General features: G+C 35.6%; 1 protein-coding gene, 1 non-coding gene and 1 pseudogene across 2 annotated transcripts; all 3 read right to left on the bottom strand.

The window, feature by feature from the left end:
* Window positions 1–681: 681 nt before the first annotated feature.
* LOC108951176 (lon protease homolog 4, chloroplastic/mitochondrial-like) lies at window positions 682–5,966 on the bottom strand (annotated as a pseudogene).
* A 597-nt stretch (window positions 5,967–6,563) lies between these two features.
* On the bottom strand, window positions 6,564–6,637 carry TRNAV-UAC (transfer RNA valine (anticodon UAC)). The gene has a single exon. It is a non-coding gene; the product is annotated as a tRNA-Val (tRNA).
* Window positions 6,638–7,243: 606 nt separating this feature from the next.
* LOC103989284 (protein NPG1-like) lies at window positions 7,244–12,982 on the bottom strand. The gene is made up of 5 exons (XM_009408090.3): window positions 12,546–12,982; window positions 11,673–11,925; window positions 10,292–11,499; window positions 8,653–8,800; window positions 7,244–7,783 (listed from the first exon to the last, which is right to left on the bottom strand). The coding sequence occupies exons 1-5, from the start codon at window positions 12,756–12,758 to the stop codon at window positions 7,464–7,466; spliced, it is 2,142 nt and encodes a 713-aa protein (XP_009406365.2). The 5' UTR covers window positions 12,759–12,982; the 3' UTR covers window positions 7,244–7,463.
* Window positions 12,983–16,936: the final 3,954 nt, after the last annotated feature.

Below are 16,936 nucleotides of genomic sequence, written 5' to 3'. Positions count from 1 at the left end.
ACTTATCAAAAATTAAATTTATCTTTTTAGAAAAAAATAACCTAAATGACAAGTCATCAAAAATAATATTTTTAAATAAAAATATCATGAGACTAATGAGCTAATTAATTTATTAATTTTATTTGACCTAAATGATTGATCATAATATTTAAATTGGAGTCGATAATAATACACTTATTAAATTTTTATAAATAAATTTTAATCTTATTCATTTCTAATATAAAACCAATCGGGATGTTACAAGCAAACTCGATTCTTATCTTTTAATCTACAACATATTAGGAACTACTGCTATATTGCATGCACATTCAAGTCATACAACATTGTAATATGTAAATTCTAGGCAGAATTTAGCATGATGCAAAATGTTAGTATCACCATAATATGGAATTCATCATATCAATAAGAAAGTCACATTTAAATGACATTTCCTAGTCGTCACTTCATCACAACTGATACATAATTACCAAGAAAAAGCAATGTCAATCCTTCAAACAAGCTACAATCACCAAATTTATCATATAAGTGTATCACTAAGGATGATTTATTAAAATTTATCGGAAAAAAAAAAGAGTATCATGACACAATGACCCTAAATTTACAAACTAATGATTCACCTAAATGATATCACTTTACATCGGGAGAAAAATGTTCAGATCGTGGAACATCGAGACATGACAATCAAGGTATGTTGTTCTTGGTATTTGTTTGTGCCAATGTATCAGAATAGTTATGCTCACTTCCAAAATCCAGCTAAAATATTTGGTCGTAGTAATCCACAAAGTAGACTTCAAAGCCTTCTTTCACATTAGTAGCGATATCATCAAAATCGTCTTCACACAGCTCCTCCTTGTTGCAATTGTTTTTTCTTTCACCTGTTTGAATTTGGAGAGAGAGCGTTATGATATTGAAATCTATAAATACTAAATTCAGGATGTTCAACTGTAAACTAAAGTGATTGCAATAACATCTTTAGTGGAGTGATCAAAATAGACCCCTGAAAATTTGAAAGTCCAAAGAAAGTAAAGCTATTGTGGAGAAATTGGCCTCAGATTACACCCAAAAAAATGAAATAGTAATTCAATCAATGAAGACAATCACACAAAAGGTGCAGTGTTTGACATGATTGCATTTTAAGTAAAGTCAAAGTAGCAATAACTCGATACACTCAGGGAAATCAGTATTGAATAAGAAAACAATGAGCCATACTGTTTCATTTAGCACAAATGGAAAAGATCTTTAGAAAATAAGATGATCAATTGAAAAAGAACAATCAAATGGAAATCTAAAGTTGAAACCAATAGAACTTTAGTTGAGAGGACTTAAAGGAGAGTCTATAGACACCATAATGGACATAGTGAATCTTTTTATAATTTTTCCTATAGGACGGATGAGATAATTGAGGTGAAGTTCTATGATCAGGCCAAACTGTATAACATGCATGTATGTACCTATATATATCTATGAATGATCAGATGGGAGAAAGAAAATAATAATACACAGAACATAATCAACATATAATACCACGAGTCTATAAAAACTATAATGGACATTATGAATCTTTTAAATCCTTTTCCCATAGGATAAATAAGATGATTGACGTAAAGTACAATGATAAGGTCTCTCTCTCTCTCTCTCTCTCTCTCTCTCTCTCTATATATATATATATATATATATATATATATATGTATATATATATATATGTATGTATATATATATATGTATATATATATATATGTATATATATATATGTATAATTATATATATATATATGTATATGTATATATATATAATGATCAGTTGTGAAAAAGAAAATACTAGTACACAAAATAGTTACTAGTTCCATACCCCTCGAATTGGAAGCATTCGTCCTGTCACTGTCACTTCACTGATCATAGAGAGTTCCTTCTTGACAGGCTTATTCATAGCAAGAGATAACAATAAAGTGATCCTGGTGGGTGGTCCACCCTTTTGAGTAGCACCGGCAGGCACATGCAGGTGGAGCTTGGAATTTGCAAATAACTTGTTCCCTGGCTCTTTCTGAAGTAATATAGCTCTGGCAACCGTATGATCTTTTTGGGCATTTTCCTTCATGACATCTCCAAGCTGTCCTGTTAGATGAAGTGCACCTTTCCCTACTCCTTGCTCCACTAGTTAGGCCACAATGGACAATGTTGAGCTACTGAAGGCAGTCCACGCAAGACCCAAACAACTCCTATAGGAGTCTGATCGTAAACATGTTCAGCTTGGTATGCTGGCTTTCCTTCAAAATTGGCCAGATTTGACACATCAACAGAAACTTTATCGACCATGTCACTGCCAACTACTTCACTGGTGCTGTTTGTCCCTTCATTAACCTGCCAATAACAATTGCAATGTCAAGTGGATAGCAGTTTGTAAGTATATCATTCAAGTTTAGCTCTAACTATTCCACTCTGTTGATGTTATTGCTTTGTTCTTCGATAACTTACAAAGAACTCCCCAATGCAGAAGCACCAAATCATCAAAATTCTTACGTCTGAAATTTCTTATCTATAGATAAAAATTTGCTATTGTAGATCTTTCTACTGACTTCCTGATCCTATTATGAGACACTGGAATCCTATAAATGGACATGAAGCAAGAAGCTCTGTGTCTACCAATTTTATGGAAATGCAAGAACAGATGTAAGAAATAAATGTCTGCTGTGATCCAACAGATTCAAAAAATTGATGGCACATATCGTGGCAAGAAAATAAGTTTAATCAGATACAGGTGTCATTTGACTGACGATCACATTCTTTAAAGAATGGTCATCATACAACATAAGCTTCACTTATAAGCTACATTCCATGCTGCAACAGTAGCAAGAGCAACAGAAACATCAGAATCTAATCAGGTGCTCAATTTTAAGAGCCATCATGCCAAGATATGTGTACCTTCCGATATATCCTTTCAAAATTCCTTTTTTAGGTTTCTAACACCAAGCTTCTCGGCAATAATTATCAATCAGTGATAGAAGAGCGGCATCAGTTGCTTCTACCTGTACAAGTAAGAATGAGACTATGCATATGGTGGACGTGTAACAAAATATAAAGCAGGAGACTCATACACCAGCTTCACACAGAAATCATGCCTTTTGTTTAAATCTTACTTTGGTTTATATTTTATACCATGAACCTGAAATAAAATCGCCTCATATTAAAATCAAATTCCCACATTGATAAATTACAAGCTGTAATAGTGTAAACAAGGATTATATATAGTCTTACAGGTCAAGAGTCAAGGGGAAACTATCATCTGTGGTGCCAATTCACCATGCATTGGCTTTGGCACTAATATAGAAAGGTTGGCAACCTCTCTTTCCTCTTCTTTCTCGGTTCTTCTCTAATATTATTTCCCTCTTTTACCATCTTGTCCTCAAATAACTTCCTTTTTCACCAAAAGTTATTTATGTTTTGAAATCAGATATCACAGATCGTCCAAAATCAAATACAGCAGCCTTGATCCTAGACCATTGATCTGTTACACAGAAACAGATCAGATCTAAATCCCCATGCTATATACGGCCTTAAATCATCCTTGAAGGAACTTTTTCTTAACTTAAACCAATGTACAATCCACATACTTTCATGCAAACAGTCTAGCATTGTTATGTGGCATAAACTAATAACACCAATGAGATCCCTGGTTATTACGAATTGTAATGATACGTGAAACACCTACATATACATATACTATATACATATTCAGACACATATGAACATGTATGTGTAAACTACATATAATATATACTTGATAAAGTTATATATGTGCAGATATAATACAATTTTAAACAGTTTAAGCAGGGTAAAGAAAAGAACTAACAACACAAGGTGAGTCAAAACAAGCATACCAATCCATTGGCAGGAAAACCAGTGGGGGATATTTGATGACAAAGGATAGTGATGGACGATTCGTTTGATAAATTTGGATCTTACTTGATCAGGTCTGACACCACAGGTTTCACAAGTTTTCTCTATATGGTCCCTTGTGAGATGCATCTTCTTATCAGTGATCTAGCCAGCAAGAGAGATAATTTCCATTCTATCCAAGAGAGGGTTTGGAATCATCTCAATTACATTAGCTGTACAGATAAAGAAAACCTACATAAACAAAAAGTTCATGCCATACAACATCCAGGCATAAAAACTTCCTATTACGAGAGAGCAACAATGTTGCTTAAAAAAGAAAAGGAAGCAAATAGGGTATACCAGCTGTCCAAAAAGCCAAATCAAGGAAAATTATCAGAAGAAAGGAAGAACAGTGTTCTCCTAATATTAACAAAAAACAGACTGTAAGAAAATAAATTGGATATGTAGCTGGCAGTAACATGAATGGCAAAAAAAAGCACATTAACATGCTGGGGATATTTTCATCGTTAACTCCAGATCAGAACATGTTATATCGATTCAAAACAAAAATTCCTGATAGACAATAGGAACTGACAATCTTCCTATGCAAAATTTTGCAAATATATTACAGCTTCAACTATTAGTAATTCATTTAGATGAACCATGCTTCAAAAATACTTGAATAATAGAAAGAAATAAACTGACACAGTGGGGAGTTTCTAACAATTTATGTTTCCATCTGCAAATTCATATTTTCATAGATTTTCATTTACTGTATGAAATTGCATACACATGCTCTGTTGGTATCCTTGCTAATGATGTAGCTTGATCAAATGAATATTTTTGTATATACAGAATAGTATTTGGCAAACAAGTTAATCCAACTGGGAGAGGTGCTGTTCGGACCAACCACAAGCAGAAAGGTGCTGTACAAAATTTCCTACTGTGACACCAAGTTGAGAAGGCTAATCAGCAGCATATGAAGTAATAGATCTTTAGAAAGAGAATTAACAAAAGAGAAATATGCAGATATCATAGAAATTTTTAACAGAGAATAGATTCAAGCAACTTGATTTCAGTAAAAGCATAATCAAGAAATCACTGGTACAAGTACAGTGTTTAACAAATCAAGCAATAGTGATCAAGGAGGATTCCAGAACTTGGACATAATTATTCAAGTTGTCAATTTCTCCAGCCTGCTGCTCATTTAAGTTGCATTAACACTAGTAAATTGTCCAGAAAGCCTCCAATGCAAAAGTATTGTTATTCTTAACAGTACAATAAAACTACAATAGCAATACTAATTATTTGGAGTAACAAATACTATACAGCTTAAGAACCAAGTTTTTTTTAACAATTGCATTGCATAAAAGCCAGTAAACGAGATTTATATTCTCACTCCCCCTCATGTGGATGATAGATGGATCAACCCAGCACGTGAAACTTCAATTAATCAGAAATATATATTTAACTATGTGTGGCTCGGTCAAGTTCTAAAAGCTTAAGTCAGTAGATGAGACATGAAAGATTGATTTAAATTCCCAACATTATGAAACAAAACATCAAAAATAAGAAAAAAAATTAAATTAAAAAAATCAAGAAACTCGTAAAATATTTAAGATCCGGGGTTAATAGAACATTAACTATTGCGACACCGACTACCTAAGAAACGATTTTAAGATATTAACAAACACTTCCATCCAACAGACCGCTGTCAAAAGAGTTGCAATGGTTAGATTTTAATGGAAAAACACTGACCGACGAGTAGTCCTCGGGCGGTGGATTCGTACAAACAATCGCTGAGGATGCCCTGGAACCAACCTTTTCTGTCCCGCCACCCTCCAAAGAGACAATGACAACGGCCCTAGCTTCCTCCTCGGCCTTGGCCTCCGCGGACGGCTCAAAACCAGTGCCACGCTCGGAGCAAAAGAACACTTTTCTCCCAAAACCCGAGCTTCCGCCGCGCGGACTCCTGAAGGAACCCAACACACTGAGCAACGGAGAGCTCCTTTCGCCGGCATTGACGGCGACCGCCAGGGGCCTGGCCGAGAGCCATCGGCCTCGGACGCAAGCAGACGAGAGAAACCTCAGCATGGACAACCGGGAATCTAAAGCACTAGAAACCAAGATCGAGACATTGGCGTTCTGGCGATGGTCTACGCCTCCTGTCCATGGATTTCGCGGAGGATCGTCGTGGGGAGGGAGACGCTTCCTGTAGCCTTCTCGACCACGAAACCCCTCTATAAACCCTTGTGTTTCCGTCGTCGATTCGACCGCGATTTGAGTGGGAGTCGAATTACGATACGATCCGGTAACGTAGTCAAAACTTGAGTTGCCGTGGCGAGACACCGAGTCGAGCGTGCTGTCCCCAACTCGGCGAGTAGACCGCCTTCATCAACCGAATCACACTTTCAAAGCTTATCACGTGATTTTTAAAGCAGCTCCACTGTGGAAGGGCCCACTTACATGACGGTGGGTCTTGCCGTACGACAAGGCTTCCATGCAAATATTTGCTTGAAGAGACTGAATCCTGTTTGAGTCATTAGAAAGGCAAAAAAAACCCTCAAATAAATTAAACATATGTTATCCAATTAAATTATTATGGATATTATATTATATTATATTGAGGCTTTGTATATATAATATCTGTCGTTCATTTAATAAAGTAGAAAAAAAATTAGAATATTTACTTGGTGCTGCCCAGGTTCGAACTGGGGACCTTTAGTGTGTAAGACTAACGTGATAACCGACTACACCACAGCACCGTTGTGTTATAAGCGACGATAAAATTATATAAGAATGTTTGAAAAGGAAGAGACCGGCAGCTCGAGATCTTGGAGAAGAGGAAGAGCCTTCCGGTGAATGTGGCAGCAGAAAGGCGAGTTCTTGCGGACGTTTAAGGCCAACCAGACTCTCATCTTGGTCGGAGAAGCCGGGAGTTGTAGACCAACTCGAGTTCCTTCCACTTTTGGATTGGAGGTCTTGTTTCTCTGGTTATGTGCTCTGTTCGATTGGCTTAAATTGCATCAAAATATTAAGATCATGATGGCTGCAATATCCCTCTTTGGTAGAAAAGCAAGAACATTAAAAAGCCAAGATAGCTGACTGATGCTTGGTGGTATCTGAAAGATGTAAATGCTTCTTTGATTGTCTCTGCACTTTTAAGAAATTATTATGATTGTATGAATATTAGGGAAATTTAAGGTAATTAAGTTAAATTTTCTTGGACTCAAACTAGTTGATATTAATGGCAGTGATTCTAATAAGCAAGAGTTGTTAGTTCTTTGCATTCTAATCCTTCGATTGCAATCTTTGAGTTCTTGAAACTAATTACATCAGGTAAAGTTTCTACCATAAATGAAACAGTGGTTGATATGTATATATTGAAATATGAATCAGAGCATCTCACATTTGATACCTTACAGAGCTGGCAAAGCAACAGCCAGAAAAAGAAACAAAGGAAGAGGTAAAAGAAGGTCCACCAGACTAAGCTCTAATATATAGCTGACATCCAATTCAATTGGCTATGAGCACATACAGTTGGGAGGGGGGGGGGCAGGGGGAGTAGGAACAGATGACTGAGTTGGCTGCTTATGAAATAGAAGTAAAACTCTCTATAGGATCCGATTCTTCTAACAATGATGCTGCCTGGAAGCAGTCTGCTGCATCGGCAATCCTTCCTTCATCCCTGTGGATTATTCCCAGGTAGTACCATGCCAGCCGATTGGCAGGTTCGAGCCTGAGGGCATCTGAAAGAAAGCTTCTGGCGACGGGCAAAGATTTTGAGCCTTTTTTGGACAGCAGAGCACCGATCGATACCTTAGATGGCACATCATCTAGCTCTAAGGAAAGGGCATTGCTGAAAGTAGCCAATGCTTCTTGCATCTGTCCATGAGCTTCAAGCATACTACCTGGCAAATCACATAGAGAAAGACTTTACTGACTGATATCATGCGGATGTGTTGCATGTACACTTTGAGCTAAGCCAAATATGGTGGCAGCTGGAGAAAAGAATTCTTTCAGAGATGAAACTAAAGAGATGCCTATCTAAGTTGATGAGCTATAAAAAAAGGGGGGTCAATTCCCAGATATTTCAGTGAAGAAATGCAAGCTTAACATGTTGCTTAATTTCGCCAGATAAGATAAATGAAAGTAGACATTAAAAAAAGGTAGCAAATAAGTCTTCTTTTGCTATGGAGACATGAAAAAAAAATCATTCAAACAATACATATTCAGTAGTTTGCCAATAAGAATCCTTTAAGGAATACGAAAGCCTTAAAATGGTGTCACGACCTGGGTGTGATGGGCTAACTGGCCTATCAACATTGTTGAACCAACGAAAATGCCTAAGCTGAAGTTGATAATAGTACAACAAATTAATTTTAGTCTTCTCACTTCTGATATGGGACTAATCCGGGTGTTACAAATCGTGCGATATAAGATAAGAAATCTCTATTAAGAGAAACAGTTTATATATTAAATTTTCTTATACAAGGAACTGGCATATATGACTTAACAGCTTTATCTTCTTTGTGATACTTCTATAAAAAGCAATCAAAATTTAACTGCAAGCTGCACCTCAATTTAACTTAGTAGATGCACTGAGTTAATTAAACAAGTTACTAGCTGCTAATGTATCCTATGTCTCAGTGTGGCTATTTGGTTCTGAATAAGAAGAAATCAAACAATTAAGATGACAGAATATTAGCAGAAAAGGCAAATTGGTAATTTATCAAGTAGCTCAGGAGAGACCAAAATACATAATTATGATCATTGGTACCTTCAGTATGCAGAATAGAAGAAGAGAAAGGTTTCAGGGCCCCAGCTTTCTCCAAACATATCTCAGCATCTCTCCAGTGAGAAAGGCCAGAGTAAAGATTGGCAAGACCTTGCCAAACTTCAAACTCATTAAAGTCGTCATCCTCAACCTGAAAAAACATCAGATAAAGCATTAATATCAAAACCAAGCAAACATTAGATGCACACAAAACACACCATACACTTTCAGACAGTTATCGACGGGCAGGGTGTCTGCTATACCTCTAACATCCATCATCCAAACCATTAGCCTATGAGTGAAAATATTCTCTTTGCTAAATCTTATTTGCTTTCTCGGTACGCAACAAGATAGTAATAATTTCAAGAATCAGATTCTTCAACAGTATTGTCTGGTTCCCTATCTTTTGCATGCACCATTTGAATATCATAAACATCCATAAATAGTAAGCTCATACAGTGACTGGTAAATACATCTATCGACAGACAAATATTTAATGCAATGACATCTTATAGATAGTGCTCATCAATTCCAAAAGACAACATACGTGAATTTATCAGAACCACCATATACATCAAACTGAACCAAAACTTAAATTGGCATTGGGAATTATGTGTTGCGATATTATTCAAAAAGGAGAGAGCGAGTCTTAGTACAATGATAAGATTGTTCCTTTGTGATCTAAGAGATCCGAGTTGCTGAATTGTCTCTCTAAATGTATATTTATAGATAAGGGCATTAGGCTATATATATTGATCATTCTCGGACTCCACATTGGCACAAACCTAATGCACTAGATATGCCCTTTTTTTTAATATTATTTGAAAAGGAAAACAAGACAGACATAACATATTATTACAAGAAAAATAAGGAAAAAAATAAAAAGGATTCAAAATTTAACATGGGCCTATTTCTAAGAAGAAGACCACAAAACAAAGCAGAGCAGAGCAAGAATGGAAGTAAATTATTTCTAGATTCAACTATAGTCTAGCAGGCATGGAATCAAGTGACAAGAAGATATGTGCATTTATGATACAACAAGTTTAGAGGATCTCTAAACATGAAAAAAGGTATATATTCACACCTGGCCTAACAAAAGTTGACAAAAATCCTAGTAAAAAGTGCATCTAGAACCACACCATAGAACTTTCTGGTGCTTCTGAACATGTTATTTATGATATAGGTCATTCTTCCCTTCCCTACCAGCTGTTATATGACAAAGAAAACCCCTCTCCAGATCAACATCTATTGGCTCCTAGTTGCCCCAGACAACTAATGAATGTTCAAATAATATCTACTAACCAGTGAAACACACAAATATATACCTACTATTTCATTTGCAGTTACATTTAATTTCTTCAGGACAGTTAATAGGTCTCGCACAATCAACATTAACTTTAAAATGATAGTGGTACCGTTGTTTTAGCAATGTATAGTGGATCCCTTTATTTGTGGAACATACCATCACTATGGACTGACAAGAACATGGCCAGGCATTATTTATGGAGGACATCTATAAATTGCAGGATCCACAATTACATGCACAATCAGTAGATAAACGAAATAAACAGAAGAAAGAACAGCCAACAGATATGTATATGGAAATTCTCAAGATATAAATTTGCACAAAGGTTAAACAAACCTCTGTGTTATTTTTCACAGATCCAGACTTCCTTTGGGCCTGAACTAGAGCAAGCAAGAAGCGATAGGCTTCAATGGCATCCATGGGCAAGGTCTGAGCCACTTTCAGCTTTGCCTTGATCCTGAGTAGAGGCCCTTGTTCCCATTTAGCAGTCTCATCCAGTGCTGCATCAGTGACAATTTCAGCCTCTGTGAAACGTTGCTGAGCAGATAAAATCAGAGAAAGCAATCTCCATCCTTTTAATACTGATCCACCTGTTGCATCAATAAATTCTTTAGCACATTGGAGAGCTGCATTTGTGTTGTGTTGCTCAGAATATTCAAGTCCTAGATCAAAAAGTATATCTGGGTTGTGTCGTTCAAGAGCAACCGCCTCATCTAGTGATTTCAAAGCTTCAATTCGCAAGTTAGACCTTTCATAATCTGAGGAAGCAATTTTAGCTTGTTTGCCCAGACAATTTCCTAGAAAATGAAGACCCACGCTCTTTAGATGCTCATCTGCAGCTTGAGCATTTGCTATAGCCCTCCGTGCATATTCGACTCCCTCGGCAGAAAGAAGGCGGTCTTCACTGCAAATCTTAGCAGCCAATAGTAATGCCATGATGTCATTAGGACTTTCATCCTTCTTTAATGCCTGTCTTAATAAGTTCAAAGCAGAATGATTCTGACCTGCTGCACTATAGCAAAGAGCCAAACTGTACCACCTATCACAACGTGGATATATTCCAGGCATGGCTTCTTCAAAGTGCCTAGCCAGCACAAAAGTTTGGGAACATACAGAGAGTGCAAAAGAGAGATGTTCCATCACTGAGGGATCCCATTGTATCTTGCCTAGATGCCATTTTCTTAAGACTACCATTAGAAGTAAAATTGCTTCTTCCAAATTGTTTTTTGGAACAAATGTACCATCAACTTGGGTAGCCAAATTTGGTGGACCAGCCTCTATCCCACTATATAACAGAAACGCAGCAAATCTTTTCTGAATTCTTGCACAAGATTCATCATCAAGATTCCACTGACTTAGAAGAGCTTGTCGGTAAGAAGCCAAAGCCTCATGATAGCTCCCAGCTTGCTTCCAGAGTTCTGGAAGGAGCTCCACAGCCCTACTAACAGTTTCCTGTAACTTCTGCTCGACCAAAACATCAGGTATGCCATGTTGAAACATCTTTTCCACTGTATCAAGAATACCTTTACATTCTTGCGCAGCTTCTGCAGGAAGCAAAATTTTGTTTCATCAGAAGCTAAAGAAACCATCTGATTCAACATCAGAAGAGTGCATGACAAATATAGTATTTCACAAGATAAAGGCAAGGAAACTATGATTCACATCTTCAGGCTTCTGCAAATTGCAAGGATCATGAATGATGATTAGCAGCTCATACCCGTAGCTTTGCCTAGCTTCCGGAGAGACATGGACTTCAAGTAGATGGCTTCAAGGACAAGGCTAGCAGCACGCTGAGACACCATATGCATAGAGTCACCGCGTGAGCGACCCCGCCTCGTAGCAGGCTTCTCAGAGACAGAAGGTTGTATACGCTGAATGGCAGCTTGAAGATCTATTCCATCAAATACCCGAACAGCAGATTCTATGTTGCCTCTTTGATATTCCAGCCTTCCAAGGAGTGCTCTTGCTTCCTTTATCATTTGATACAAATACATTTAATGATGTAAGATGCCAAGATCAAATAGTCTGATGATAAGAGGCATGTCAATGAAGTATTAACGATTATACATCATTCAATCGTATCAAGCGGAATTACATCTCAAAATATCATTGTGGAATTAATAGCCTCTGCATTTAGTGTCACATGCCTTACGCGACAATCAAGCATTTGATGGAACCTCTTTTTTTTTTTTTAGCGTTAGCATTTAGAATGTATCTAGGAATATCTTGGAACATTATACAAAAACATAAAATAGACATGAATGAACCGTTTCAAACATTACATAGATTTTGCGTCATGTCCATCTTGAACACTACCAATAACAGAGATTCTTCAGCGGGGTAGAACGTATTATACGAGCAATTTTGTTTGAGAAGTCTGAAACAGACTACAGGCAACTTCCTTGCTAGGAAAATTCGTTTGAGAGTATTGCCCGTTGCCAGAGGCATAATTGCAAGGCACGCTACAAGAAGAACCATAGTGGATGGATTGAAACCAAAGGAGCGGATGGCAAGCAAGAGAAAAACCATAACTTTCGCATGGAACAACAGCCGCTCGAAGAAACAAGAGGCGGGGAAGAAAGAGATCGACCTCGTAATTAAGTGAGAGCCCTTCCCGGAGGGACGACTCGGCCTCCTCGATGTTGCCATCGTCGAGCTTGGCCTCCACCTCGGCGGTCTTCATGGAGAGTCCGTTCACCGACACCTCCCGCTCCTTCACGGACACCTCACCCTCATCCCCGCCTGCCACGTCCCCTTCGAACCCCCCGACCCCCATGTCCGCTCCCTCGGATTTCGCCGCCATCCCCCTCCGCGGCCGCAGATGCCGTCGCGCATTCGACCACCGCCCGCCTCAACGAGGACGGAAGCCCGACGAGCTTTCGATGATGAACGCGAACAAGGACAGGCCGATCAATGAAGAGGGGATCGCGTTGAAGTCGGCGGTGGCTCGTCTCATGGCCGGGAGGAGGAGGAGAGGAAGTGGGGACGGTAATGGGAAGCGTTGCGTAGCGCGAGATCCGGGGGGACCGCTCTCTGACCAACGGTGGTCCTATATATATATATATATATATGCCACTTAATATTAAGTGAATATTAGGCAAAAACGAAAGAAGAACTTCTCCCGCGTCTACGCGTTTCCCCGGACCCCTACCTGTCTAGTGATAGGAGGCTGGGACAACATCATCGAGGGGTCCCACCTCTGGCCCCACAATTCTTCCTATCAAGGAGCACATCGGTGATTCGGGTACAAGTAAGAGAGCCGGAGCCGCGGTGAACCCGGTTCGCATGACAACATTTTGAATTTGATGAGTTATAAGTATAAATATTTTGTAATTAATAAGCAAAACAATAGTATGAAATAGTTCATCAAAAGCTGAATTATTCACTCATAAATTAAAAATGTGAGTTATTTTTAGTTTATGACCAAAGTAAACGAGAGGACCAAATGATTCATACACTCGTCAGTTCAACTATTTGAATGTTACATGTAGAGTTGGTATTTACACTTGCAGTTCAGATGGATTACCGAAACGGGCGTGTGAAAGAACAACGAATGAAAAAGGATAAAATAGTATCAAAATCCAACTATACCACTCAAAATGCCAAATAAGAGGTTTTTTCCTGCAATATGTTAATCACATGTAAAGCAAAAAAAAAAAAAACAATTCACCATCTTATAATTGAAAGATAATATTTTTTGTTAAAGAAAAAACCCCTTACGAAGTTAGTATACACAATTATAATTAAGATAGATGATATGATTGTCACAAGCTCATATAACAATTGTATGGAAAAGTAATACGTGAAAGAAAAACATAAAATAGTATCTAAATCCATTATTGAGGTGCATCTCAAAATACATGTGCGACATGCAATATTTCATATCATGTTTTATAGTTGCTGATCGTGTGAATTGTAATACGTCAAATTTAATATGAGGATCTAATTGGAATAAAATAAAATAAAATAAAAGGAGAAAGAGAGAGGGAGGATCCTAGAAAAAAAAAATCGAGAAGAGGGTGACCAGTTGAATATATATTTACTATGTATGGTGATCGTTAATTGATTTGGTAGTAATTGATTTAACATGTCAGACATCTGACAGGGTTTTATAATGATATAAATCCTCAAATGCTTTTTTTCATAATTCATATAGCTCAAACAATTAGTCGTATTACTAATCAAATAAATATGTTTATAAAATATCAATATAAAAAAAATATTTTAAAATAGTTTAATTAGCATCCTTGTTATAAAATCCATGACAAGTTGATACAAAGAAAAGAGAATGTAAATCTAGGTTTTCTTAATACTGTTGTAACTTTTGGTTTTGATGACGGTACATCAAGTAAAGGTTTTCTGAATAACATCAAAAAGGTATATATCATATATTTAATTTATATTTTTATTATTAATAATTTTTACATCCATTTTTATTTAGAATTATTTATTAGCACCCTTCATTTGCAATAAGATATTATCTGATTTTGATTATACAATAATTGAATGATTTATTTATATTGTCGATATACTTTATTATCTCGTCTGTCCCATCATCCGCTTGCGAGCAATCAAATGTTTATTGTGTTCGATCGATATACTACCATCGATAACATTATTGAGGGTAGTAGCCTTCAATGATCGTCGACTCGATCGTGGGCAACGATTGCATACAATTGTTACTGTATGCAACAAAAGTGCCATGTGTTGCATTATGTGCAGTAGCTTTGCAATGGATGACGTGCCTTCGTCACAAGTGACTGAAGAATTGTCACCACATGTGACGACCATAGTGGTGTCATCACCTGTGACAACTATAATACTACCTTTAATTGAGGATTGCAACAATATTGTTGCAACGTTTGTTAGCTGCAATCGACGTCGATTGGATGCCAAAGGTCATGGTACCTAATGACGATGGTGGTGGTTGTCAATCGATGCATAACTGCATGCGGGTGCGACAACATTAGGTAATGACGATGTGGTCGCTAGTAGGTGCACAGTCGCATGTGGGCATGACGATGATGAGGTCATTGGTCAATCGCATGAGAATAGTCGTGCCACCATGGGTGACGTGCAAGCGATGAATGATCGATGCACCGTCGATGAGACTCGCGCGTGTGAGCAAAGTGGAGAGGTTTTAGGATTTTTTTATTAACTAAAAGGATAATTTTATCCCTGAAAATTTAGATAATTTTAAAAACTATAAATTATTATTATTTATTATTTTCTCATATGACATATTAATATTTTTTTTGCATGTGATAATTAAATTGTAATTGTTTAGTTATTCACATGCATATACCTAAAATTATGAAATAATTTTTATTTTTCACTTTTCACGTAAAGGTATGATTTATATTTTATCATGATTATAATTATTATATGACTTTTTCTTTATACTGATCCATGTTCACACAACTGTGAATAACTAAATAATTTAATAACTCGTATAATAACAATAATTAAAAAATTTCACATAAATTTCTTTATGTTGATTATTTTTAAAATGACTAAAAATTTTAGTCAAAATAAGTATTTTTAAAATTACTTAGAAAATAATCAAATAAATAAAAATATTTCTTATGTATATATATTTGGAAGTCTATTACATGCTCAAGTCTATACTAGACCTAGGTATCAATTTTATAATCGGAATACTAGATATATCTTAGAGATATCCAAGAATGAAATATTAAAAAGCTATAAATAAAGTAACATATACGTAGTTACATATATGAAATTTAATTAGCTTGAAATGAATGTATTTTTAGATGTTGATTATGTGAATTAGCTCAAAAGTAAGTACACTTGGATGAGCAATTTATAGGAAATAAAATAAGCAAAGTAATAGAAGTTGATTTTGTGATATTTCCCGAGGCCACTAATCAAGTTTTATGATTGTAAAATTTTATTTCTGGATTTAATATGATTATACTCAATTGTCACGTCGCTAATGATGCTTCGTGTAGTTTTTTTCTTCGAGAATAACAAGTACATTAGTAATTCTATGTATTATAGTATAAAGTACTTAATGGTTAATGAAAAAAATCTAAAAATAATTAATATTAATTAAGAACTTAAGTTTTACTATATAGATTGTTGATCATTCACTATATCTTATTATCTAAAATGCTTCAAAATATATTTTTTGATTGAGTTTATGAATAACCCATAAAAGATATATTGATGTATGTTTGAATGAATATTAAAATTGATATTTTTATTTATATAATTAAAATTATTTATTTCTATTATACCGCTCACATTTAAGATTGTCTTGATAAAACGAATTACATTAATCATTTTGGACTATATTAAGAAGGGCTAACATTATTGTGATACATACAAAATGATATTGATGATATATAACTGTTATAACTCGCATTGATACTCAAACTTAACGGGCTAAATGGAAAAATGTTATACTATGTGACATTATCTAATTAGGTAAAATATATTATAGATATGATTGGATTATGATTATGATTATCGATTGATAGAAAGGAAATCTATTCAATTTTTTAAGAGACAATATGGATGGGAATAGCTCTCTAATTACTTATTATAAAACATATACTCTCACTAACAATATCTCACACGGACGAATGACTACTTATAGATTTATTTTTAATTGTTTTTAGTCTCTAATTCATTATTGATAGTCGTCTAAGAGGAAAATATGAGTCGGGTTCTTATAAATAACGATCTAAGAGGAGAAGATGAGTTTAGTTCTTATAAATTGAAATTGCTATAGCCTTTGTATAGATCAAATAAAGACACTTTAAATGAGATGTGCATCATATTTTTGATATATTATTATTTGATTTTAATTTTTGATATTAAAAATATATTCAACATAATTATGATTTTTATACTTATATATATATGTCTATATATATATATATATATATATATATATATATATATATATATATATATATATATATATATACACACACATATATATATATATATACA

This window comes from Musa acuminata, chromosome BXJ1-1, assembly GCF_036884655.1.
Source record: "Musa acuminata AAA Group cultivar baxijiao chromosome BXJ1-1, Cavendish_Baxijiao_AAA, whole genome shotgun sequence".
Taxonomy (NCBI): domain Eukaryota; kingdom Viridiplantae; phylum Streptophyta; class Magnoliopsida; order Zingiberales; family Musaceae; genus Musa; species Musa acuminata.
This window is presented reverse-complemented; position numbering and strand designations above follow the sequence as displayed.

What these genes read in the sequence shown, in the direction of transcription:
- LOC103989284 (XM_009408090.3), bottom strand. Translation starts at nt 12,758, where the DNA reads ATGGCGGCGAAATCCGAGGGAGCGGACATGGGGGTCGGGGGGTTCGAA. An exon ending in GAAGCTAGGCAAAGCTACGG is followed by an intron (nt 11,500 to 11,672) that starts GTATGAGCTGCT and finishes TGCTTCCTGCAG; the next exon opens with AAGCTGCGCAAGAATGTAAA. An exon ending in CTGTGAAAAATAACACAGAG is followed by an intron (nt 8,801 to 10,291) that starts GTTTGTTTAACC and finishes ATGTTTTTTCAG; the next exon opens with GTTGAGGATGACGACTTTAA.